General features: G+C 33.9%; 4 protein-coding genes across 5 annotated transcripts; all 4 read right to left on the bottom strand.

Annotated features, from left to right (window-relative positions):
• On the bottom strand, positions 1-1,641 carry LOC109349373 (FHA domain-containing protein At4g14490-like). The gene has a single exon (XM_019590139.1). The coding sequence runs from the start codon at positions 1,524-1,526 to the stop codon at positions 303-305; it is 1,224 nt and encodes a 407-aa protein (XP_019445684.1). The 5' UTR covers positions 1,527-1,641; the 3' UTR covers positions 1-302.
• Positions 2,462-3,689, bottom strand: LOC109349374 (serine/threonine-protein kinase-like protein CR4). 2 transcript variants are annotated; one of them, XM_019590142.1, is made up of 2 exons: positions 3,395-3,689; positions 2,462-3,298 (listed from the first exon to the last, which is right to left on the bottom strand). In XM_019590142.1, the coding sequence occupies exons 1-2, from the start codon at positions 3,627-3,629 to the stop codon at positions 2,610-2,612; spliced, it is 924 nt and encodes a 307-aa protein (XP_019445687.1). In that variant the 5' UTR covers positions 3,630-3,689; the 3' UTR covers positions 2,462-2,609. The 2 variants fall into 2 exon arrangements, with proteins under 2 accessions (XP_019445687.1, XP_019445685.1); XM_019590140.1 differs by having other exon boundaries at positions 2,462-3,689.
• LOC109349372 (receptor-like protein kinase HSL1) lies at positions 6,391-10,087 on the bottom strand. The gene is made up of 2 exons (XM_019590138.1): positions 7,249-10,087; positions 6,391-7,036 (listed from the first exon to the last, which is right to left on the bottom strand). The coding sequence occupies exons 1-2, from the start codon at positions 9,848-9,850 to the stop codon at positions 6,645-6,647; spliced, it is 2,994 nt and encodes a 997-aa protein (XP_019445683.1). The 5' UTR covers positions 9,851-10,087; the 3' UTR covers positions 6,391-6,644.
• On the bottom strand, positions 16,790-19,644 carry LOC109350411 (receptor-like protein kinase HSL1). Its single transcript, XM_019591650.1, has one exon. It carries the CDS (start codon positions 19,394-19,396, stop codon positions 16,790-16,792), a length of 2,607 nt encoding a protein of 868 aa, XP_019447195.1. The 5' UTR covers positions 19,397-19,644.

The raw sequence follows: 25,601 nt of genomic DNA, 5'->3' as shown, positions 1-25,601 counted from the left end.
TTGATAATTTGCTGCTAGCCTATAGCATAGAATATAATGTTTTTGTCACATTCATGTGAAAGAGAAATACAAACACATTCGTAAAAGAAACTTTATAACTGAACCTGCTACAACAATTTCTAATCCATATCCTTACATTAAAGCATGACAACAAGATAAATGAGACAATTTTGAAGTTAAAATTATCAATACCATGGTTATGTAACTATACTTACAGGCAACAAAATGAAAGAAACAAGTAAATCACCAGAGAAGTGACATTAATAAACAAGAAAAACTAAGATGTTAAAAAATGTTGTCTATTACACAGGCATTTTACCCTTGTCATTGTTTTGCTCTGTGATGTAATCGCGGAGTCTCTCAGCTTTGTGTCTCATAGAGTCAATAATCTCTTCGGTTGAACCAATTATCTGTTTCGGTAACTGAATTTCCAAGAAATCAAACCAATCACCAAGACTCATCTTCTCCAAATCAGGCCAATTGCAAATTCCACCCAAATTCTCCTCTTGTGCACTGCAATCTTCACCTTTTCTCTCATCAGCACTACTCTCTTTGAACCCATCTTCAGAGTGATGATTCAACTCTATCTCATCATCAACCTTAGGTTGTTCCAATTCAGCAACTTTAACCCTCTCTTCTTGTACATTCTTCTTCTTAGCACAACCACCACCCCTCTTTTTCTTTCCCTCGACTTTTTCCACCCCACATTCCTCCAAGTTTGAATTTTGAGCATTTTCCCCACTCACAATTCCTTTATTCTTCATATTCCGGGTCACCCGAATATTCTTCCGTTCCTCCACCTTCTCATTGGGAGCATCCGAATTCCCAATCACAGTCTCCTCTTTCTTCAAATTTCGCTTCGCCCGGGTCCCCTTCTTCGGTTCTTCCACATCATCATGGCCACTGGAATCAGGAATCTCAATCACACTCTGCCTCTTATGTTTGGCATTCCGGGTCACCCGTTTATTATCGGGCTGACCCACCAACCCAGATTCATTATCCCCAATCGTAATCAAACCCTTACCTTTGGCAAGCCTACCACGCCGTTGTTTCGCCACAGGCTCAACCTCAACCGGCGGGGCAACACAATTCTCACCCTTCAGACCCGGTTCAACAGACCCGGTTCGACCGCGACGGGTCGGGTTCCTCACCACCTTATTATTATCATTATCAGTACCTTGTTGGTGGGGAATGAGGGTAACGTGAATGGAAGTGAGTTCTCCGATCTTGATAGTAGAATCGTTGTGAAGATCGAAAGGAACATGAGGGGTTACCTTGTTGGAATCCAAAACGGTGCCGTTTGAGGAGTCGAGATCTACGAGGACCCATTTACCAGAATCGGAAGTGATAGAGAGATGTTTGGAGGAGATGCCGGAGTCTTTGATGGGGAGGTTGTTGCCGCGGGCGACGCGGCCGATTCGGATGGAGGAAGCGGGTGGGTAATGGAGGGTTTCACCTTGTCGAGGGCCTTGGAGGAAAACGAGTTTGAGAGAAGGAGGTTGTTGTTGTTGTTGTTGTTGTTCCATATTGGTTAAGAGAGTGAGAGATTGCAGTAGCGAAGGATTGAGGGTTCAATTTTTCACTTTTGAATTACTACCACTTCTCAGTTTTCCCTCCGATTCCTCCTACATTTTTTGTTAAAAGATTCCAAGTGGTTCTGCTGAAGTAAGAGAGTAATTTACTAAAAATTCAATAAAAACATCATAAAGAGTCATTATTTGTTCTACTTACTACTTAAATTTGAAGCATTGGTAAAACTGATCCATGAGCATAAAGATAATTTAAATTAATTATCAGTATAACAAATTTAACTCATTCATTTGGTATTAACCTTAACTTATATAGATCAATACTATTTTATTTTATTTTTTATATACAAATATGATTGTATTAATATTGAAATTTAATTATTATTTTCTTCTCGGTTGATGGTGGTTTTCTCCCTCTATCAACAATTTTAACCTACATTGTTGTATTGTTACCATTATGAATTCAATGATAGTTGTTTTCTTATTAATATATTAGTATTTTAAAAATATCTTTATATATTATATAGACCGATTTTATCAACTCAGTCTAATTTAAAGGATAATTAAAAAGAAAAATTTATTTATAGCTAAAAAATTAAAACACACTCGTAAAACTAACAAAAATTAGATTTTTAGGAAACTATGCACATGCCTCAATGAAATGTGGAAATGATGTCTGATGAGACACATCAGTAATTTTCTAATGAATGACTTAAGGAATTAAAATCAAAATTTGTATTGATCAAAATCAAACCCTTATGGTATCGATTCACATCAATGTAGGTATGTGTGAAATAGAACATTATGGTGTACCATATTATTGGATAAAATAAGGTGAATTAAACAAAAAATACATAGATCTTTCAGTGGGTGAGACCTTAAATAAACATATTTTTTACATACAAATTTGTTTTGTTTATGATTTACTCTTTCACCAAACTTATAAAAATGTTCATTCTATAGATCGGAAATGTATAAAACACAAGGCTCCAACCACTAAACTCAGGGACACACTAACAATCTGAGTATCTTCATTATGGCCCTATATGGGTGACTCCAATACTGAAATGATAAACTAGATCACATACACATTTCCATCTCTAAATTGTTCAAAATAGTAGCTACTTGAGCCATGGAAGGCCTACACTTCCTTGAATTACCAACACAAGCTGAAGCAACTTTGGCTAATCTAACAAGAGGCTTCATATTTGAAGGAATTACCAATCTTGGATCCAAAAGTTCACTAAAACACATTTCTTTGATCAAAGGCAATGCCCACTTTTCTAGCAATCCTTCTTCACATCCTCTACCACTTAAAATCTCTAGAATAACTACCCCTAACCCATAAACATCACTTTCCTTGCTAGCACCACTTCCATTCCAATATTCATAATCTACATAACCTTCTAGACCTCTCTTTTCAAAGGGTGCCAAGAAGTTGAGACCATAATCAGAAATCCTAGCACAGAAGTTGACATCAATTAAAATATTTGAAGACTTAACACAACCATGTACAATACTTGGTGCTACCATTTCATGCAGATACTGAAGCCCTTTACATGCTCCAGCTACAATTCTAATCCTCTTGTTCCAATCCAGAAGTGAAGCACCATTTACATTTTGGTGCAAATAGAAGTCCAAGCTTACCATTCTCACAAGCTCCATCACTATGATTCTCTCACCTGGTGCTTCTGAGAATCCTATTATAGGAACTATGTTAGGGTGTTGAACTGAAGAGAGGCATTTCAACACAGATGAGAAACCAAATCCTGCATTTTTCAACACAAGCAATTGATGAATCCTCTTCAAAGCTACAATTTTTTCTCCTTTTTCTAGCACCCCAACATAAACAGTTCCTAACCTACCCTTACCAACAATTCTTCTATTATTGAAGCCATCAGTAGCAGCATCAATGTCTATCAGCGAGTAAGCTTGAGCACAAAGCTTCACAGGAAGTGTTTCTACAGAATCAATTGGTTTCTTTTTGCAAATAAGAAAGAGGACAACACAAAGAACCATGAGAGAGGTGGATAGAGTAACCATGACCAAATAATAAGCAATAATATACTGGGCATGGTCCATTTTATAATTTGTGATCATCAATTTCTTGCACTAGGCTAACTTTGCTAAAGAAGGGAATTGAGGTAAATGAAGCTTGTGGAAAAAGGGAAATATTAGATGATCTGTCATAGAGATGTGTGGGAACTAGCTTATATATGTGATTCAAAGTAGGTGACAGATCAAATGGTTGACAGAAAGTTGAAAAAAGAAAAATACAATACATATGTTGTGTTCATAGTCTTCCTGATAACGATCGAAGATTAATTTATTTGGTAGAGATCATTAAAGTGGGTGTTAATCCTATCAGTAAAATCACTTTCATATACATGGTTGGATTAACTCTTTGGCATCAAGCTCATTAAAATACTAACTATCTATTATATTAGGCGTTGTTTATAATCTGTTTAACAAAATAGATGTATTGGTGAGAAAGTTCGGAAGTTTATTATTGGATTTAGATGTGGCAGTTCATGGTTGGCAACCAATCCCCTCTTTGTTTTAATTACACAAATTAAGGATACATTGAAATGGCATGATGCATTGAAGACAAGGTAAATTGATTTGTAGTTTCAGACATTACAAAATACAAATACTTCAAATGTTGTTATATGTCTTTTTCATATGAAAACAAAATTTTCATGTATCTGGCAGCTTAATTAGTGGCTTCTCCTGCATCATATTTCCTTAAATTCTGCAAAATGATATGATAAGTTAAAGATCGGATTAATATGGTTAATTAAATGAGTCATTGCTATATTCTTTACAACTATTTGGTGCATCCACTATATATGCCTGCCATGTGCTTCAGTGAAATGAGAGCATAATCACATTTTTAAAAGTTCTCAATCTATAAGGTACAAAGAATTTGGTTACAACAACCCAATATAATTTAGCTCACTGTCGTTAATGTTTATCTGTGACTGTAGTTGTGTTTCCATAATACTTCTTTATGCTAGATTCTCTAATGATTTTGGACTAAAGTAATCTCACAGAAACGGCTGATGATTTAGAACTTTTCCTTTAGTGTTTTTTTTAAGAATGATGATAAGGAGTTTGATTTTTGTCCTCCATAATTTATGGTACATTTTTGACAATGAAATATGTGACCTCATACAAATTAACGAAAAAAAGGTTGAGAAAATAAAAATTAAGATAAAAAATATGAAATTTTTTTGGTTGGTTGATATAATAGAAAATAAAAAGAAAGTTGGAAGAAACTAATACAGTGATTATTATTAATGACATTAGCATGTTTGTATTGTTTGTTATTAGGAATTAGCAAACTATGAAAGATACTTTTTTTTTTCCTTCCTCTTTGGTTCCCCTCCCATTCATTCATCCAAACATATTATAGTGGTGCTCTCTATATTTTTCTAAAGAGTGATGTTCCACACAAAATAGAGTGTGCACGTGCATTCATGCTTCAAGGTCAAATAAGTTATGAGACAACAGATTTCATATGAGAGCTTCAAGGCTTAAAACTTCCACCTTGCCTTTATTATGGTGGTTCCAATTTTATAAAATTAAAGGCTTGATTATTCTTGTATTTTGTGAATTTCTTAATTACTTTTCAACCATCAACATTTTTTTAGGTGATGAACATATTATATAATATATCTTTTTGATAAGTCAAGATGCATTAGAGGAGAGTATTAGGAATACTTAACCCAATCACAAAGCAAACAAAACACTTTATAAATATTAACTAATAGGTATAAGAATAATCCTGATGAGCCGGGGGTTAGACGTGGACCAAGATAAGAAGAATAATTCTGTGAAATACATTAGCATATATCAAGGATTTGGATGCAATACCAACAAAATGTTGATCTAATCGTGTAAGGTCTGTTAGATCATTAAGATAATCAAAAGATCAAAAGTTTGATTCATAGGAGTAACACTTGTTGGGAGACAGCTGTAAATCTCAAAAAGAAATAATTTCTTAGCTATAAGATGAGGGGATAACCTTGACGGTACAAAAAAAGAAATTCAATAATATGATCTAAGTCAAGTAATTGCCAGCCATATATGATTAATTACAAAACCACACGAATGCCTGTGAAAATACTGAGCCCACAATAAGGCCCATGATCTGGTCATATTCGTGTTAGGCTTAGATCCTACATCTTAGCAGGCCCACCAATAAAAGGTAATAAATGTCAAACGGTTTTATTCTCTAGCTCTAACGCTCATCCAGGACGTTCATTCTTGTTATTTTTGTCATATACTCTTCAATATCTGATTTCCAACAACTTCAGCATTGCATTTATATTTTATAAATTTGTCATTCTTGTATGTTTGCATGGAACACTAGATACTTAAGACAAATAAATAAGTAAAGGATTAGATACTACAATTTAGAAGAGGCCAGACCAGTGTTGTAAAAACCAATTTGTACAGGCTGGTTGAATCGGCAAACTGGTAAACCGGTCCCAGTACTGGTACGATACAATAATTATATTGGTCATGCAATCATACTGACCAAAACTGGTCAAAATCAACCAAAATTAGTCGGTTTTCAATTGAACCATACCGTTCATACGGGCCGGTCTTTATTTAAAATTAATTTTTTAATGAAAATAAAAAAAACTTTTTTATTGATTTTTGAACACTAATGTTAATATATTATATATTTATATCTAATTCACCTGTATACGATTTAATTAGTGAACCATCAATTGAACCATTATACCACTATACTACTATCCTAATCGGTGATTGATATAGTATTAATAACAACACAAGTAAAATCTGTTAATCAAATGTACCTAAAAGGGTCTTTTGGAAATGGAAATGTCATTACTATACATAAGAGGTTGTAATGCAAATTTGGTAGAAAAGTGCCTTGACCTACTTCTTAAGGTACATCATCAATTCCCCGTGCTTCTATTTTCCACCAAAAAAAACTATTCTAGTTGCCCTATTTTATAGTTGCTTTAGCCAGCTTTGTTTAGCAAAGCATGAGTGAAAAAACATGGTGGGAAATTCGGCTTATAGTAAAAGAAAGCTTCGAACTCCCCTTTCGGAATCAAATAAACTAACCTATCTAGGAAATTAAGCAATACTTCCATGATCTGAGGCATCTTCATAGTGATAGGGCAATAACTTTCCATCTTTCTTGGCGGGCTTCATTTTGTTCTTTGTGCAAACCTCTTGCAGCATCTTCACCACCCTTCTCATTGAAGGCCGGTTGATTGGAAGAAGTGTAGTGCACATGAGGCCAATGTTGAAGACCTTGCAAATTTCTTCTTTGAAACAAGGATCAAGCCTAGAGTCAAGTAAATGGTCCACACCTTTCTGATCCAATGTTGTGCACACCCATTTAACCAAGTCTTTCTCCCCAAATTCAGGGTCCACCGGGCGTCTTCCAGTAACCAACTCAAGTATGACAACACCAAAACTGTATATGTCGCTCTTCTCATTCACTCTAAGCGTGTATGCATACTCTGCACAACGAAAGGACCATGTCAGTTTCGATCCAAAGAAAATACAACCACATACTGGCTTTATATGATCTAGGAGCACTACATTAGTCTAATGAAAAAATTGCATGTGGTTGGATCAAATCTAAAAGTGTCAAATATAAAACATTTATTAAATAAGATATAAAAGTTATAAATTTACCCGGAGTGTTAATTAATGGAGTATTTTAACTAACCTGGTGCAATATAGCCACAAGACCCAGCTATGACAGACATGGATTTGGCTCCAATTGTTGTGGTTTCAACTACCTTGGCTACTCCAAAATCTGCCACCCTTGCACCAAAGTCGCCATCCAACAATATATTGTTAGATTTCACATCTCTATGAACAATTGGGGGAACACAGTCATGATGCAGATAAGAGAGGCCTTCTGCAGCATCAACCGCAATCTTGTATCTAGTTGGCCAATCCAACAACCCTCCTTTGCTGCTATGTAGCAAATCACCAAGACTACCATTTAGCATATATTCATAAACCAAAAGCTTGCAGTCCCTGGTGGTGCAGCAACACCACAGCTTAACAATGTTCTTGTGTCTAATCTTGCCTAAAGTATCAACCTCTGCGTCAAAAGTAGTGTCTTCAACCCTACCCCTATTTTCAAGATCTCCACTTTCTACTTCCTTCTTGGCCCTGCCCCATATCTTCTTCACTGCAACAGTTTCTCCATTACCAAGAACAACCTTGAACACCTTCCCAGAAGCCCCACTTCCTATCATATTATCTTCATCAAGGAAATTAAAAATCTCATCATCACCAAAACCCAGTTTATGAAACGACATCAACGTCCATCTTGATTTATCAATAGCCCTTGCATACTTCAAACTTTTATACTTGAAATAGAACCAGACCACACCAACAAATAACACCAAAGTAGCAGCAACAAAAATAGTCCTAAGCAACCAAATATAACCTGCACTCTTTTCATCACTCCTACCATCACATAAACCTCTCAAATCCCTACACAAACCTGGATTGCCCAGAAAACTAGTCCTGTACATATCTTTAGCCAAGAGGGGTGGAAGTTCTCCAGATAAATGGTTATAAGACAAATTAAGCTGATTGAGCTTCAAATTCTGCAACCCACGAGGGACATTCCCTGAAATTTTGTTATTGGAAAGGTCAAGGAAATTAAGAACAGTCAAACTTCCAATACCATCAGGAATCTTCCCACCAATCTCATTGTTAGCCAAATTCAACTCATTGAGTTTCTTCCATGAATGAATCCCTTTAGGAAGCTCCCCAGAGAGCTTATTATTGTGAAGATCAAGGGTCCCAAGCTGGCCAAGATTCACAACACTATCAGGAAGAGAACCACTGAACATGTTATTGCTTCCAGAAAGTTCCACAAGACCCTCCAACCATCCTATCTCATTAGGAATAGGTCCAGTGAAGTTGTTATTCGACAAGAACAACAAAGACAAGTTTGTTGCACCAGCAATGGTTTTCGAGATGGAACCGGAAAATGAGTTGTCAGCAAGTTCAAGAAGATAGACATGTGGAAGACCCCAAATCCCCGCCGGAACCTCGCCGGAAAATCTGTTAAAACCAAGTCTGACACGCGTCAAACTCTGGCACGTGCCCAAACTCGCCGGAATCTTACCAGAGAAAAGATTATATATCACCAGAAGCTCCTCCAGAACTCCGAAATCACATAGAGTCGCCGGAATAGAGCCATAGAACTGGTTGCTCGAAACATCAAGCCATCTCAAAGGTGAATGCTTTCCTAAATTCTCCGGCAACTTCCCGGTAAGCCTGTTCCCGAACAACCTAAGTTCATATAGGTTCGGCGAGTTTGCGATACTCGCCGGCAACTCGCCATGGAAGCGATTCTCGTACAAATTGAGACTCTCGAGCGGTAATGAACATAACTCATCGGGAATTTTCCCCGTCAAGTGGTTCATTGACGCGTCGAAAAGCCTCAAAGAAGTAAGGTTCCCCATGCTACGTGGCAACTCACCGGAGAGGGAGTTATTATACAACTCAAGCTGTTTCAAGCTGGTTAACTCAGTGAGCGAACTCGGAATAGAACCGTATAGATCATTCAACGCGAGGTCCAAATCTTCGAGCTTTTTTAACTCCCCAAGTGAGTCAGGGATGAGTCCAACGAGGTTGCAATGGGTTAACCAAAGTACCTGAAGATTGGTTAGGTTACCGAATTCTGGTGGGATCCGACCCGGAAAAAACGGGTTGTAAGAAAGGTTGAGCATTTTAAGAGTGGTGATGTTACCGAGTGAAGGAGGGATTGTACCTTGTATAAGATTATAAACTAAGGAAATGACTTCAAGTTTCTGGAAGGTTCCGAAGGATTCGGGGATGCTGCCGGAGAAGTTGTTGCCGGAGAGGTCGAGGTACTTAAGGTTGGGGAGTTGGGGGAGGGTGGCGGGGAGTGGACCAGTTAATAGGTTCTGGGAGAGGTCGAGGTGGATGAGGTTTCGGCAGAGGGAGATGTCGGGGGAGAGGGTTTGGTCGATGGAGTTGTTGAAGAGGGTGATGGAGGAGAGGTTAGGGAGGCGGCAGAGAATGGTGGTGGGGAATGGGCCTTCTATGTTTGTGTTTGAGAGGTCGATGGTGGTGACGGTGGTTGTGGTGGTGGAGCAGGTGACGCCGTACCAGTTGCATGGGGTGGGGTCGAGGGGGTTCCAGGAGGAAAGGTGGGAGTTAGGGTCGTCAAGGAGGAGTTTGAATTGGTAGAGGTAAAGGGCTTCTTGGTTTAATGATAGAATGGTGAGAGGTGATGAGAGAATGGAAAAGAGGATGAGAAGAAACATTGGAAGCATTGTTGTAGTTGAGCAAGTGTGTTTGGAATGAGATGGTATATTTATTTAGTTCAAGTGTGTGTTTGGAATGAGATGGTGTATTTATTTAGTTCAAGTGTGTGTTTGAGTGCATTTTAGTTACGTGAGAGAGAAAGAGAGAGAGTTGGGACAAGTACTGATGAGGAGTGAGTTGAGATGGTTAGAGGAACAAGGGAACAAGAAGTGCTGAGGTCGAATTTTGTTTATGCCTTGCGTCTCTGTTTTTCATTTTTATCTAGATTTGATAATTGCTGATAATGTATGTTTTTTGGTGGAGGCTCATTTTATATTGTAGAGCTTGGAGTGTGTTCATTTTAGATTCTTGATCATGATGAATAATGGTTGGGAAATCATCACATCACTGTGAAAAGTCAATGCATATGAAGGAGGGTAAGCTGGGGAGATAGTACATTCGTTTAGAATTTAAAAATCGATTTTTTATTACATTGTTAAATGATATCTTCACATCAAAAACTCTAATTATAATTTGGAGATAGATAAAGTTCAGATATATGAAGTTACATAATATTTTGTCATTTTGTGTATAAATATTGTAAGACTTAGCGCACATGATTTACAACAAGTCAAGTAGGTTTTATTTTAGTTGAGTGGCATGATCATAATTCAGTGGATTAGGATCTATTGTCCCCAAATTTGTCTTAAAATTTGTCCCTAACTAATTACAATAAAATACAAATTGATAAAATGATAAATGTTTAGTTTTTTAATTGATATGACATAATATGATTAATTTGGAACAGACTTTGAAACATGTTTTGAGACAATATATTATTTTCCCTTATTTCAGTCCCTATTAGAAGTGAATGCTTATGCAAGGATTGGCTGAAAGTAACCAAACAAAGTAGGTTTTTGACGGGCAAATGGTAGCATACAACAAGAAAGATAAAGTGTTGGTCTTAGAGTTAGTTACAACATGCATATAGTTAAGTCATTATTAATGATGACATATGAAAAAAATAAAAATTTAATAATTTAATTTATTTTTTAATAAATTATATTTTTTATTCTACTTAATCTCGTATTTACTATGAGTTGAACTCAAATTTGAGTTATCTTAACTTTTTTTCTTTTCTATTGTTGTAACACCGAGTGAGTCAGGCGTGACTCTTTATCTTTGACGCTTATATTTCAGACTCTGACACTGTCACCTAAGATTTTCAACTAAACCACAATTGGCCAATCTCTGAAAACGACACCATTTTTTATTTTCGTTCCTCATTAGAGATGAGTTTAACTCATCTCCGGTAATGGAGATGTCATTACTAAAACATGTGGCTCTAATTTTTTTAAACTTTATTTACTTATTTATTATTAAAAAACAATATGAAATCATGATCGTTAGAAAAAAAAAATTGACCGTGTCATCATCTTATTCATCATTGGACTCCCCAGTACTAGAGAGGATGTCTTCCGCTAGAGATGGAGACATGGGTATATATCTATGGCGTGGCGATCCTTTTCGATACCGGAGAGTCTAGTACCAGGTAGGATTAAGACAAGTGGCAAAATAATTTTTTTAACGGCTATTAAAAATAAAAGAAATTTTAAAAAGAATCTCATTCTCATATTATAGATTGGTTTCTTAGATAAGGGAGAGGAATTGAACTCATATTCATATTTATTTATGTATACTACGCCATTTGACTTGATTTTACTTGTTCCTATTCTTTGCCTCTCTCCCGAAACATAAACAAGCAATAAGAAATCCTCGTCTAATACAAATAAATAATAATATGCATACTTTTGTGTACAACATTATTAATTTTACCCATAATCTTGATGGGAAGCTATATCAAATCATTCTCTTTCTTTTTAATATAGTTTCTATAAATTTACTCGAATTATATATATATATATAGTTATATCATTTTAATAATTTCTTAAATTGGGTTCATAACTATAAACACAAAAAATATGAGTAAATTATACTAACACCACTGAGTTTTAGTGAAATTACATTAATCACCTCTCATTTTTTTACACCTACGCAAACCCCTTAATTTTTATACTTTCATTACATTGATCACCTCTACACGAAAAATAAGTGTAATCGTTTAAACAAAAAATGTTATAAATGCAATTTAGTTATAAAAAAAACATGTTATATTATGGTGACAAATCCAAATAATATATCAGTCAATAATTCATTATTTTTGGTTTGTTACGATATAGTATAAGAGTAATTTAAATAATATTTCTTTAGAATTGTTGATGTATTTTGTAACAAAAAATAATAATGATACATTAATTTGTATATTATTTGGATTTGTCTTCATAATATATAATGTTTTGTTTAACTTAATTGCATGTATCATATTTTTTGTTTAAAAGAATATACTTATTTCTCATGCAGTTGTGATCAGTATAATGAAAGTATAAAATTTAGGGGTTTGTGTAGGTACAAAAAAATGAGAAATGATTTACATAATTTCACTAAAACTCAGTGATTGTAATTTACTATACAAATATAAATGATAGGAATATGATTTACACAACTCCAAACACAGGGTTTTGAGAGTTGATGAATATTCAATACTACTGTAGTAGCGATACTAGCAACACTGGCGTTCAAATTAAGGCATTGTGTTTCGTTCATGTTTTATAGAATAGCAGACCACTTTGAATACTGAGTTAGCTTTAATGACACTATATAATAATGTTAGATAAATGTTCCATGTTCATCTTACAAGGAGCTCTAAGAACGGAAGATGAAGCATACAAAACAATAATGCATTTTCCATTTACATATATATCTTTTAGACTATAATGAAATCACACTTTTACTATTAAAAATTAATGGAGAGGATTCTTATTCTATCTTAATATGATGTAGGAAAAAATGGTAGAATGATTTAAAAAAATATGTTTTATCTTAAAAAAGATCTTAAATCAACATACTTTAAATTTCTTTATACATAATTTATGTAAAAAATGTTTATATAATATACACGCATACAATACTTGGCGGTATTTGACATGTTAAATTTTAGGGAGGCGAGTTGTAAGTTAAATTTGAGTTCACATAATTGCAGTTACCAAAGTAGTGTAATACAGTCCCAGAGGCGACAGCATGTACGTATTTACAGTTTCTATGGATAAAAAAATGGGTAAGTGGAACATATGGATTTTGATACACAGAAAATGTAGATAAAATATTTATATGCTAATTATTTAAGGACGATTCTATTAATATTCTTACAGGAGTTGCAAAACTCAAGTCAAGGCAATGGATGGTGCATTCATGTATATAATAGGCTCATGAATGTGTTACCCATGGGTCATACATCAATTAGATGCAAATAATAATTTGGGATGTTAAATTGTCCCCTATTTAATTAGTATAAAAATAGTTTTAGTGTATATATGTAGATAATAAATGTTAATTGAAAATGTGTAACTAATCTTTATTACACCAATAATATCTTTACAAATAAGTTTAAAAAATTAGCAAGATATGAAATAAAAAATTAGAAAAAAGTAAACGTTAATTTGGTCCTCTAATGTTGTACAAGACACTCAATCTAATTATTAAAAAATGTCACCAAACAAGTATATGGAGATCACAAATACTTAAAGGAGAAAAGTATTGTTATATCATCAAACTTAAAAAAAAATTAACTATAAAAAATAAAAAAACCAAAAAATATAATAAACCCATTTAGGTAATTATACATCTAATTTAGATTAAAAAAAAATATCCATACAGCACTATTTTACTGAAATCACTTTTTGACAAGGATATCCTAACAAAAATCACTTCACTTCAAAATTACTTTCAACCCAAATCAATTTACAAAGTAATGTCCATTTAAAATTTAGTTTGCAAGCACAATTTTTTTTGTCAAATTTTAACACAATAGCATTTGGTCTTCTAGAAATACTTGCCACTAGTTATTCATATAAAATAATGAATCTAGTAAAAATTCTAGGTGATAGTCCATGCAAATTAGTCCAAGATGCATTTAGTTGGTAAAAAATTGAATATGAGAGAGGGCAAAATTAAATTAGCAATTTATTTTCTTTGGTGAAACAATTCAATAACTGAATAAAGTCATTAATTAATTTGTCACTTTTGTTTGGTTTTGTTAATGCGCCACCGAACATAATAAAACTCAACTACCCGCAAATTTATTTCTTTGAATAAGGAATTACTAAATAAGAACAGTTATAATTAAGCAGGTAGATTCTATTTTTTCTTCTTGAATTACCTTTTTATATATATTCTTGAATTTAAGGTGTGCTAGAATTTACACTAGTCTCAACCAAACTTTCCATATGCGTTTTGGCACATAACTTAGAGAACATAATAGGTCCCAGTCGTATTAATGTGGTCTAACGGCATAATATTAGTCATAAATGTGTACTTTGATATTAATGTTTATGCATCATCAACATATTATTCAATATTTATGTGTATTACTTTCTTTTATTTAAGAGTAAATGATAATAATAAGAGTGGTAGGGAAGTTAAGAATTCAATCCCGAATTCGAAAGCTTTAAAGAATAAGAAGTAGAGATTCTTGTAAAGAAGAAATGAATCTAAACTATTCTTATTGATGTAGTAAAGAATTGAAGAAGATACGAGAAGAGTTTTGTATAGAATTGTTGAAAATTTATCATAAGTGCCAAGTAACTTGTTTAACAAGTTACTTATACAAAAGGCTAACACCGACTAACTAACTTTCTCTCCCATTAAGTAAATATGCTATAACAATTATGCGCGATAATTTATAAATAAAGAATGAATACTATCAATATAATATATTCTATCTATAAATATTAAACTCATAATTTAGCTCTCAATTCGCTTTAATTTTTGAGCCAACACCATTGAAAAGGTGTATCTTTCTTTTGCCATTCCAGTTTGATTGATTGTAAAATGAGTACAGCAGTAGATTTTGATTATGAATATAAAGAATGCATTAGAATTTGGAAAGTGGTATAAAAACTGTGATTTTTACTTTAGTGGAGTGAAGTCACATTCACATACATATACAATTGTCAGGATAAAATGAATCAAAACAATTCAGGGAAGAGGTAAAAAGAGAAGAGATCGATGAACTAATGCTGCAAAAGTTAAACATCAGAAAAGGAAAAAAGAAAAGGTCCAGTTTGGTGTTTATAATGCATGATGTAAGAATTCTATTACACAACATAAAAAATATTTTGCAGCTGCGTCCATTTGCTCAAAAAGTTGCCAAGAAAGACCTTCACATTTCACTTCTTAATCATAACTTTATCAACCAAATGTACAACAATCTAAATTCTTAATCTGCAATCTAAATAGTTGTAACTTGTGGTCCAGACTCTAGTCTAAATAGACTACTCTCTAAAGCATTTTCTTCAACAATGACTCAAAATTTGCTTCATATTCTAGTTACAATAGAAAACAATTTTTTTCCTTTTGTTTTTGTACTTATTAGATGAAAAAAGAATTTAGTGGTCCAACTAGTAGAAACCCTAATAAACACAACCCTGATATGATGATGACCTTCCTTGCTATTTTATATTAACAAAACAAAACATAATTTATTTTGTGCAAGGCCTTTAATAAGAGTGCATACATAGCAACCAACTTCACTATAAATATCAAGAGCTATGCAGTAGGAACAAAGATCATTTATCCGGACCAATTAAAATGTTAGACATCCTTAGAGACAGATAGTCTCTATTCATGCAATAGAGTCTGGAATAGATCTCTGTGGGGCCAAAAATTGAAGCTATTACAAACTTTGAGGAGGGGGTATGACCCTGATGCATTATATTAAGCTAGGCAAAGGTGGCAAAATGAGAGTAAATGTAATGGTGGATCCAACGCATTTTTGGTCTATTCCAAACCACATACATTATTGTCCTCTTACACTTCTAAAGTCTAACTACCTTTCTTCATGCCACCACTTCCTACTTTTCTTAAGGTCATACAAGTCTTTCTCTCACTAAACTATGTGAAAAGGGGTATTTGCAGCCACCGTGGAGAAATTTATTTTTACCCACTATGGTTGTGGCTTTATCAACTTTAATTTTGGTACAAAGCCTTTTGTTTCCAAGTTCCAACTGTTGTGAATGATTATCTAAATGAGATTTGGGGGAAGATCCCTGAGCATGTTTATTTCTTTAATCTGTGTAGTTTAACAGAACAAAGTCTTAAAAGCTTATTATTTTTTAGAAGTCCTAATTACACGCATGACCTCTTACCAGATGTTTTAAAAGATAGACAATGATTCATGGGAAAGCATGCATATTCTACAAATTAGCATCTCTGCTCTTTTTAGGAACTAAAGAGAAAGGCCCTGACAAAAAATATTAAACTCACCAACTCTTACAACTTTAGTATCTTTTTAATTTCACCAGTCATGATACCTTCACATAATCAAGCTCCTATCAATTAGAATTCTTTTGACAAGTGTGGAATGAAGCAAAAAGTTTCAATTATTCAAAGATGCAATTAGTGGCTCAATTAGCTAGCTAATTTAATTTGTGCATAAACTATGTATTTTCTTTTCTCATCCATGAAAACCAAAGACTAATGCCAGTTTTAGCAATCATTGAGAAATCAAGTCTCACTTAGATAATAATGTTGTCGGTTGATACTATTTTGATAAAAAATATATTAGAGAGATAGTTTATGATCAGAATTTTGAAGATATAACAAGTGACAACAAACATCGTAAGATGGACAAGTGATTGATTGAAGGATACCATAGGCATGTGCTTTGTTACTTTCATTTTTTTCAACTAGCTATCATATCCGCTTTATGTGATCTAGGAGCACTACATTAATCTAATGAGAAAATTGCATGTGGTTGGATCAAATCTAAAAGTGTCAAATATAAAACATTTATTAAATAAGATATAAAAGTTATAAATTTACCCGGAGTGTTAATTAATGGAGTATTTTAACTAACCTGGTGCAATATAGCCACAAGACCCAGCTATGACAGACATGGATTTGGCTCCAATTGTTGTGGTTTCAACTACCTTGGCTACTCCAAAATCTGCCACCCTTGCACCAAAGTCGCCATCCAACAATATATTGTTAGATTTCACATCTCTATGAACAATTGGGGGAACACAGTCATGATGCAGATAAGAGAGGCCTTCTGCAGCATCAACCGCAATCTTGTATCTAGTTGGCCAATCCAACAACCCTCCTTTGCTGCTATGTAGCAAATCACCAAGACTACCATTTAGCATATATTCATAAACCAAAAGCTTGCAGTCCCTGGTGGTGCAGCAACACCACAGCTTAACAATGTTCTTGTGTCTAATCTTGCCTAAAGTATCAACCTCTGCGTCAAAAGTAGTGTCTTCAACCCTACCCCTATTTTCAAGATCTCCACTTTCTACTTCCTTCTTGGCCCTGCCCCATATCTTCTTCACTGCAACAGTTTCTCCATTACCAAGAACAACCTTGAACACCTTCCCAGAAGCCCCACTTCCTATCATATTATCTTCATCAAGGAAATTAAAAATCTCATCATCACCAAAACCCAGTTTATGAAACGACATCAACGTCCATCTTGATTTATCAATAGCCCTTGCATACTTCAAACTTTTATACTTGAAATAGAACCAGACCACACCAACAAATAACACCAAAGTAGCAGCAACAAAAATAGTCCTAAGCAACCAAATATAACCTGCACTCTTTTCATCACTCCTACCATCACATAAACCTCTCAAATCCCTACACAAACCTGGATTGCCCAGAAAACTAGTCCTGTACATATCTTTAGCCAAGAGGGGTGGAAGTTCTCCAGATAAATGGTTATAAGACAAATTAAGCTGATTGAGCTTCAAATTCTGCAACCCACGAGGGACATTCCCTGAAATTTTGTTATTGGAAAGGTCAAGGAAATTAAGAACAGTCAAACTTCCAATACCATCAGGAATCTTCCCACCAATCTCATTGTTAGCCAAATTCAACTCATTGAGTTTCTTCCATGAATGAATCCCTTTAGGAAGCTCCCCAGAGAGCTTATTATTGTGAAGATCAAGGGTCCCAAGCTGGCCAAGATTCACAACACTATCAGGAAGAGAACCACTGAACATGTTATTGCTTCCAGAAAGTTCCACAAGACCCTCCAACCATCCTATCTCATTAGGAATAGGTCCAGTGAAGTTGTTATTCGACAAGAACAACAAAGACAAGTTTGTTGCACCAGCAATGGTTTTCGAGATGGAACCGGAAAATGAGTTGTCAGCAAGTTCAAGAAGATAGACATGTGGAAGACCCCAAATCCCCGCCGGAACCTCGCCGGAAAATCTGTTAAAACCAAGTCTGACACGCGTCAAACTCTGGCACGTGCCCAAACTCGCCGGAATCTTACCAGAGAAAAGATTATATATCACCAGAAGCTCCTCCAGAACTCCGAAATCACATAGAGTCGCCGGAATAGAGCCATAGAACTGGTTGCTCGAAACATCAAGCCATCTCAAAGGTGAATGCTTTCCTAAATTCTCCGGCAACTTCCCGGTAAGCCTGTTCCCGAACAACCTAAGTTCATATAGGTTCGGCGAGTTTGCGATACTCGCCGGCAACTCGCCATGGAAGCGATTCTCGTACAAATTGAGACTCTCGAGCGGTAATGAACATAACTCATCGGGAATTTTCCCCGTCAAGTGGTTCATTGACGCGTCGAAAAGCCTCAAAGAAGTAAGGTTCCCCATGCTACGTGGCAACTCACCGGAGAGGGAGTTATTATACAACTCAAGCTGTTTCAAGCTGGTTAACTCAGTGAGCGAACTCGGAATAGAACCGTATAGATCATTCAACGCGAGGTCCAAATCTTCGAGCTTTTTTAACTCCCCAAGTGAGTCAGGGATGAGTCCAACGAGGTTGCAATGGGTTAACCAAAGTACCTGAAGATTGGTTAGGTTACCGAATTCTGGTGGGATCCGACCCGGAAAAAACGGGTTGTAAGAAAGGTTGAGCATTTTAAGAGTGGTGATGTTACCGAGTGAAGGAGGGATTGTACCTTGTATAAGATTATAAACTAAGGAAATGACTTCAAGTTTCTGGAAGGTTCCGAAGGATTCGGGGATGCTGCCGGAGAAGTTGTTGCCGGAGAGGTCGAGGTACTTAAGGTTGGGGAGTTGGGGGAGGGTGGCGGGGAGTGGACCAGTTAATAGGTTCTGGGAGAGGTCGAGGTGGATGAGGTTTCGGCAGAGGGAGATGTCGGGGGAGAGGGTTTGGTCGATGGAGTTGTTGAAGAGGGTGATGGAGGAGAGGTTAGGGAGGCGGCAGAGAATGGTGGTGGGGAATGGGCCTTCTATGTTTGTGTTTGAGAGGTCGATGGTGGTGACGGTGGTTGTGGTGGTGGAGCAGGTGACGCCGTACCAGTTGCATGGGGTGGGGTCGAGGGGGTTCCAGGAGGAAAGGTGGGAGTTAGGGTCGTCAAGGAGGAGTTTGAATTGGTAGAGGTAAAGGGCTTCTTGGTTTAATGATAGAATGGTGAGAGGTGATGAGAGAATGGAAAAGAGGATGAGAAGAAACATTGGAAGCATTGTTGTAGTTGAGCAAGTGTGTTTGGAATGAGATGGTATATTTATTTAGTTCAAGTGTGTGTTTGGAATGAGATGGTGTATTTATTTAGTTCAAGTGTGTGTTTGAGTGCATTTTAGTTACGTGAGAGAGAAAGAGAGAGAGTTGGGACAAGTACTGATGAGGAGTGAGTTGAGATGGTTAGAGGAACAAGGGAACAAGAAGTGCTGAGGTCGAATTTTGTTTATGCCTTGCGTCTCTGTTTTTCATTTTTATCTAGATTTGATAATTGCTGATAATGTATGTTTTTTGGTGGAGGCTCATTTTATATTGTAGAGCTTGGAGTGTGTTCATTTTAGATTCTTGATCATGATGAATAATGGTTGGGAAATCATCACATCACTGTGAAAAGTCAATGCATATGAAGGAGGGTAAGCTGGGGAGATAGTACATTCGTTTAGAATTTAAAAATCGATTTTTTATTACATTGTTAAATGATATCTTCACATCAAAAACTCTAATTATAATTTGGAGATAGATAAAGTTCAGATATATGAAGTTACATAATATTTTGTCATTTTGTGTATAAATATTGTAAGACTTAGCGCACATGATTTACAACAAGTCAAGTAGGTTTTATTTTAGTTGAGTGGCATGATCATAATTCAGTGGATTAGGATCTATTGTCCCCAAATTTGTCTTAAAATTTGTCCCTAACTAATTACAATAAAATACAAATTGATAAAATGATAAATGTTTAGTTTTTTAATTGATATGACATAATATGATTAATTTGGAACAGACTTTGAAACATGTTTTGAGACAATATATTATTTTCCCTTATTTCAGTCCCTATTAGAAGTGAATGCTTATGCAAGGATTGGCTGAAAGTAACCAAACAAAGTAGGTTTTTGACGGGCAAATGGTAGCATACAACAAGAAAGATAAAGTGTTGGTCTTAGAGTTAGTTACAACATGCATATAGTTAAGTCATTATTAATGATGACATATGAAAAAAATAAAAATTTAATAATTTAATTTATTTTTTAATAAATTATATTTTTTATTCTACTTAATCTCGTATTTACTATGAGTTGAACTCAAATTTGAGTTATCTTAACTTTTTTTCTTTTCTATTGTTGTAACACCGAGTGAGTCAGGCGTGACTCTTTATCTTTGACGCTTATATTTCAGACTCTGACACTGTCACCTAAGATTTTCAACTAAACCACAATTGGCCAATCTCTGAAAACGACACCATTTTTTATTTTCGTTCCTCATTAGAGATGAGTTTAACTCATCTCCGGTAATGGAGATGTCATTACTAAAACATGTGGCTCTAATTTTTTTAAACTTTATTTACTTATTTATTATTAAAAAACAATATGAAATCATGATCGTTAGAAAAAAAAAATTGACCGTGTCATCATCTTATTCATCATTGGACTCCCCAGTACTAGAGAGGATGTCTTCCGCTAGAGATGGAGACATGGGTATATATCTATGGCGTGGCGATCCTTTTCGATACCGGAGAGTCTAGTACCAGGTAGGATTAAGACAAGTGGCAAAATAATTTTTTTAACGGCTATTAAAAATAAAAGAAATTTTAAAAAGAATCTCATTCTCATATTATAGATTGGTTTCTTAGATAAGGGAGAGGAATTGAACTCATATTCATATTTATTTATGTATACTACGCCATTTGACTTGATTTTACTTGTTCCTATTCTTTGCCTCTCTCCCGAAACATAAACAAGCAATAAGAAATCCTCGTCTAATACAAATAAATAATAATATGCATACTTTTGTGTACAACATTATTAATTTTACCCATAATCTTGATGGGAAGCTATATCAAATCATTCTCTTTCTTTTTAATATAGTTTCTATAAATTTACTCGAATTATATATATATATATAGTTATATCATTTTAATAATTTCTTAAATTGGGTTCATAACTATAAACACAAAAAATATGAGTAAATTATACTAACACCACTGAGTTTTAGTGAAATTACATTAATCACCTCTCATTTTTTTACACCTACGCAAACCCCTTAATTTTTATACTTTCATTACATTGATCACCTCTACACGAAAAATAAGTGTAATCGTTTAAACAAAAAATGTTATAAATGCAATTTAGTTATAAAAAAAACATGTTATATTATGGTGACAAATCCAAATAATATATCAGTCAATAATTCATTATTTTTGGTTTGTTACGATATAGTATAAGAGTAATTTAAATAATATTTCTTTAGAATTGTTGATGTATTTTGTAACAAAAAATAATAATGATACATTAATTTGTATATTATTTGGATTTGTCTTCATAATATATAATGTTTTGTTTAACTTAATTGCATGTATCATATTTTTTGTTTAAAAGAATATACTTATTTCTCATGCAGTTGTGATCAGTATAATGAAAGTATAAAATTTAGGGGTTTGTGTAGGTACAAAAAAATGAGAAATGATTTACATAATTTCACTAAAACTCAGTGATTGTAATTTACTATACAAATATAAATGATAGGAATATGATTTACACAACTCCAAACACAGGGTTTTGAGAGTTGATGAATATTCAATACTACTGTAGTAGCGATACTAGCAACACTGGCGTTCAAATTAAGGCATTGTGTTTCGTTCATGTTTTATAGAATAGCAGACCACTTTGAATACTGAGTTAGCTTTAATGACACTATATAATAATGTTAGATAAATGTTCCATGTTCATCTTACAAGGAGCTCTAAGAACGGAAGATGAAGCATACAAAACAATAATGCATTTTCCATTTACATATATATCTTTTAGACTATAATGAAATCACACTTTTACTATTAAAAATTAATGGAGAGGATTCTTATTCTATCTTAATATGATGTAGGAAAAAATGGTAGAATGATTTAAAAAAATATGTTTTATCTTAAAAAAGATCTTAAATCAACATACTTTAAATTTCTTTATACATAATTTATGTAAAAAATGTTTATATAATATACACGCATACAATACTTGGCGGTATTTGACATGTTAAATTTTAGGGAGGCGAGTTGTAAGTTAAATTTGAGTTCACATAATTGCAGTTACCAAAGTAGTGTAATACAGTCCCAGAGGCGACAGCATGTACGTATTTACAGTTTCTATGGATAAAAAAATGGGTAAGTGGAACATATGGATTTTGATACACAGAAAATGTAGATAAAATATTTATATGCTAATTATTTAAGGACGATTCTATTAATATTCTTACAGGAGTTGCAAAACTCAAGTCAAGGCAATGGATGGTGCATTCATGTATATAATAGGCTCATGAATGTGTTACCCATGGGTCATACATCAATTAGATGCAAATAATAATTTGGGATGTTAAATTGTCCCCTATTTAATTAGTATAAAAATAGTTTTAGTGTATATATGTAGATAATAAATGTTAATTGAAAATGTGTAACTAATCTTTATTACACCAATAATATCTTTACAAATAAGTTTAAAAAATTAGCAAGATATGAAATAAAAAATTAGAAAAAAGTAAACGTTAATTTGGTCCTCTAATGTTGTACAAGACACTCAATCTAATTATTAAAAAATGTCACCAAACAAGTATATGGAGATCACAAATACTTAAAGGAGAAAAGTATTGTTATATCATCAAACTTAAAAAAAAATTAACTATAAAAAATAAAAAAACCAAAAAATATAATAAACCCATTTAGGTAATTATACATCTAATTTAGATTAAAAAAAAATATCCATACAGCACTATTTTACTGAAATCACTTTTTGACAAGGATATCCTAACAAAAATCACTTCACTTCAAAATTACTTTCAACCCAAATCAATTTACAAAGTAATGTCCATTTAAAATTTAGTTTGCAAGCACAATTTTTTTTGTCAAATTTTAACACAATAGCATTTGGTCTTCTAGAAATACTTGCCACTAGTTATTCATATAAAATAATGAATCTAGTAAAAATTCTAGGTGATAGTCCATGCAAATTAGTCCAAGATGCATTTAGTTGGTAAAAAATTGAATATGAGAGAGGGCAAAATTAAATTAGCAATTTATTTTCTTTGGTGAAACAATTCAATAACTGAATAAAGTCATTAATTAATTTGTCACTTTTGTTTGGTTTTGTTAATGCGCCACCGAACATAATAAAACTCAACTACCCGCAAATTTATTTCTTTGAATAAGGAATTACTAAATAAGAACAGTTATAATTAAGCAGGTAGATTCTATTTTTTCTTCTTGAATTACCTTTTTATATATATTCTTGAATTTAAGGTGTGCTAGAATTTACACTAGTCTCAACCAAACTTTCCATATGCGTTTTGGCACATAACTTAGAGAACATAATAGGTCCCAGTCGTATTAATGTGGTCTAACGGCATAATATTAGTCATAAATGTGTACTTTGATATTAATGTTTATGCATCATCAACATATTATTCAATATTTATGTGTATTACTTTCTTTTATTTAAGAGTAAATGATAATAATAAGAGTGGTAGGGAAGTTAAGAATTCAATCCCGAATTCGAAAGCTTTAAAGAATAAGAAGTAGAGATTCTTGTAAAGAAGAAATGAATCTAAACTATTCTTATTGATGTAGTAAAGAATTGAAGAAGATACGAGAAGAGTTTTGTATAGAATTGTTGAAAATTTATCATAAGTGCCAAGTAACTTGTTTAACAAGTTACTTATACAAAAGGCTAACACCGACTAACTAACTTTCTCTCCCATTAAGTAAATATGCTATAACAATTATGCGCGATAATTTATAAATAAAGAATGAATACTATCAATATAATATATTCTATCTATAAATATTAAACTCATAATTTAGCTCTCAATTCGCTTTAATTTTTGAGCCAACACCATTGAAAAGGTGTATCTTTCTTTTGCCATTCCAGTTTGATTGATTGTAAAATGAGTACAGCAGTAGATTTTGATTATGAATATAAAGAATGCATTAGAATTTGGAAAGTGGTATAAAAACTGTGATTTTTACTTTAGTGGAGTGAAGTCACATTCACATACATATACAATTGTCAGGATAAAATGAATCAAAACAATTCAGGGAAGAGGTAAAAAGAGAAGAGATCGATGAACTAATGCTGCAAAAGTTAAACATCAGAAAAGGAAAAAAGAAAAGGTCCAGTTTGGTGTTTATAATGCATGATGTAAGAATTCTATTACACAACATAAAAAATATTTTGCAGCTGCGTCCATTTGCTCAAAAAGTTGCCAAGAAAGACCTTCACATTTCACTTCTTAATCATAACTTTATCAACCAAATGTACAACAATCTAAATTCTTAATCTGCAATCTAAATAGTTGTAACTTGTGGTCCAGACTCTAGTCTAAATAGACTACTCTCTAAAGCATTTTCTTCAACAATGACTCAAAATTTGCTTCATATTCTAGTTACAATAGAAAACAATTTTTTTCCTTTTGTTTTTGTACTTATTAGATGAAAAAAGAATTTAGTGGTCCAACTAGTAGAAACCCTAATAAACACAACCCTGATATGATGATGACCTTCCTTGCTATTTTATATTAACAAAACAAAACATAATTTATTTTGTGCAAGGCCTTTAATAAGAGTGCATACATAGCAACCAACTTCACTATAAATATCAAGAGCTATGCAGTAGGAACAAAGATCATTTATCCGGACCAATTAAAATGTTAGACATCCTTAGAGACAGATAGTCTCTATTCATGCAATAGAGTCTGGAATAGATCTCTGTGGGGCCAAAAATTGAAGCTATTACAAACTTTGAGGAGGGGGTATGACCCTGATGCATTATATTAAGCTAGGCAAAGGTGGCAAAATGAGAGTAAATGTAATGGTGGATCCAACGCATTTTTGGTCTATTCCAAACCACATACATTATTGTCCTCTTACACTTCTAAAGTCTAACTACCTTTCTTCATGCCACCACTTCCTACTTTTCTTAAGGTCATACAAGTCTTTCTCTCACTAAACTATGTGAAAAGGGGTATTTGCAGCCACCGTGGAGAAATTTATTTTTACCCACTATGGTTGTGGCTTTATCAACTTTAATTTTGGTACAAAGCCTTTTGTTTCCAAGTTCCAACTGTTGTGAATGATTATCTAAATGAGATTTGGGGGAAGATCCCTGAGCATGTTTATTTCTTTAATCTGTGTAGTTTAACAGAACAAAGTCTTAAAAGCTTATTATTTTTTAG

This window comes from Lupinus angustifolius, chromosome LG06 (genome assembly GCF_001865875.1).
Source record: "Lupinus angustifolius cultivar Tanjil chromosome LG06, LupAngTanjil_v1.0, whole genome shotgun sequence".
Lineage (NCBI taxonomy): Eukaryota > Viridiplantae > Streptophyta > Magnoliopsida > Fabales > Fabaceae > Lupinus > Lupinus angustifolius.
This window is presented reverse-complemented; position numbering and strand designations above follow the sequence as displayed.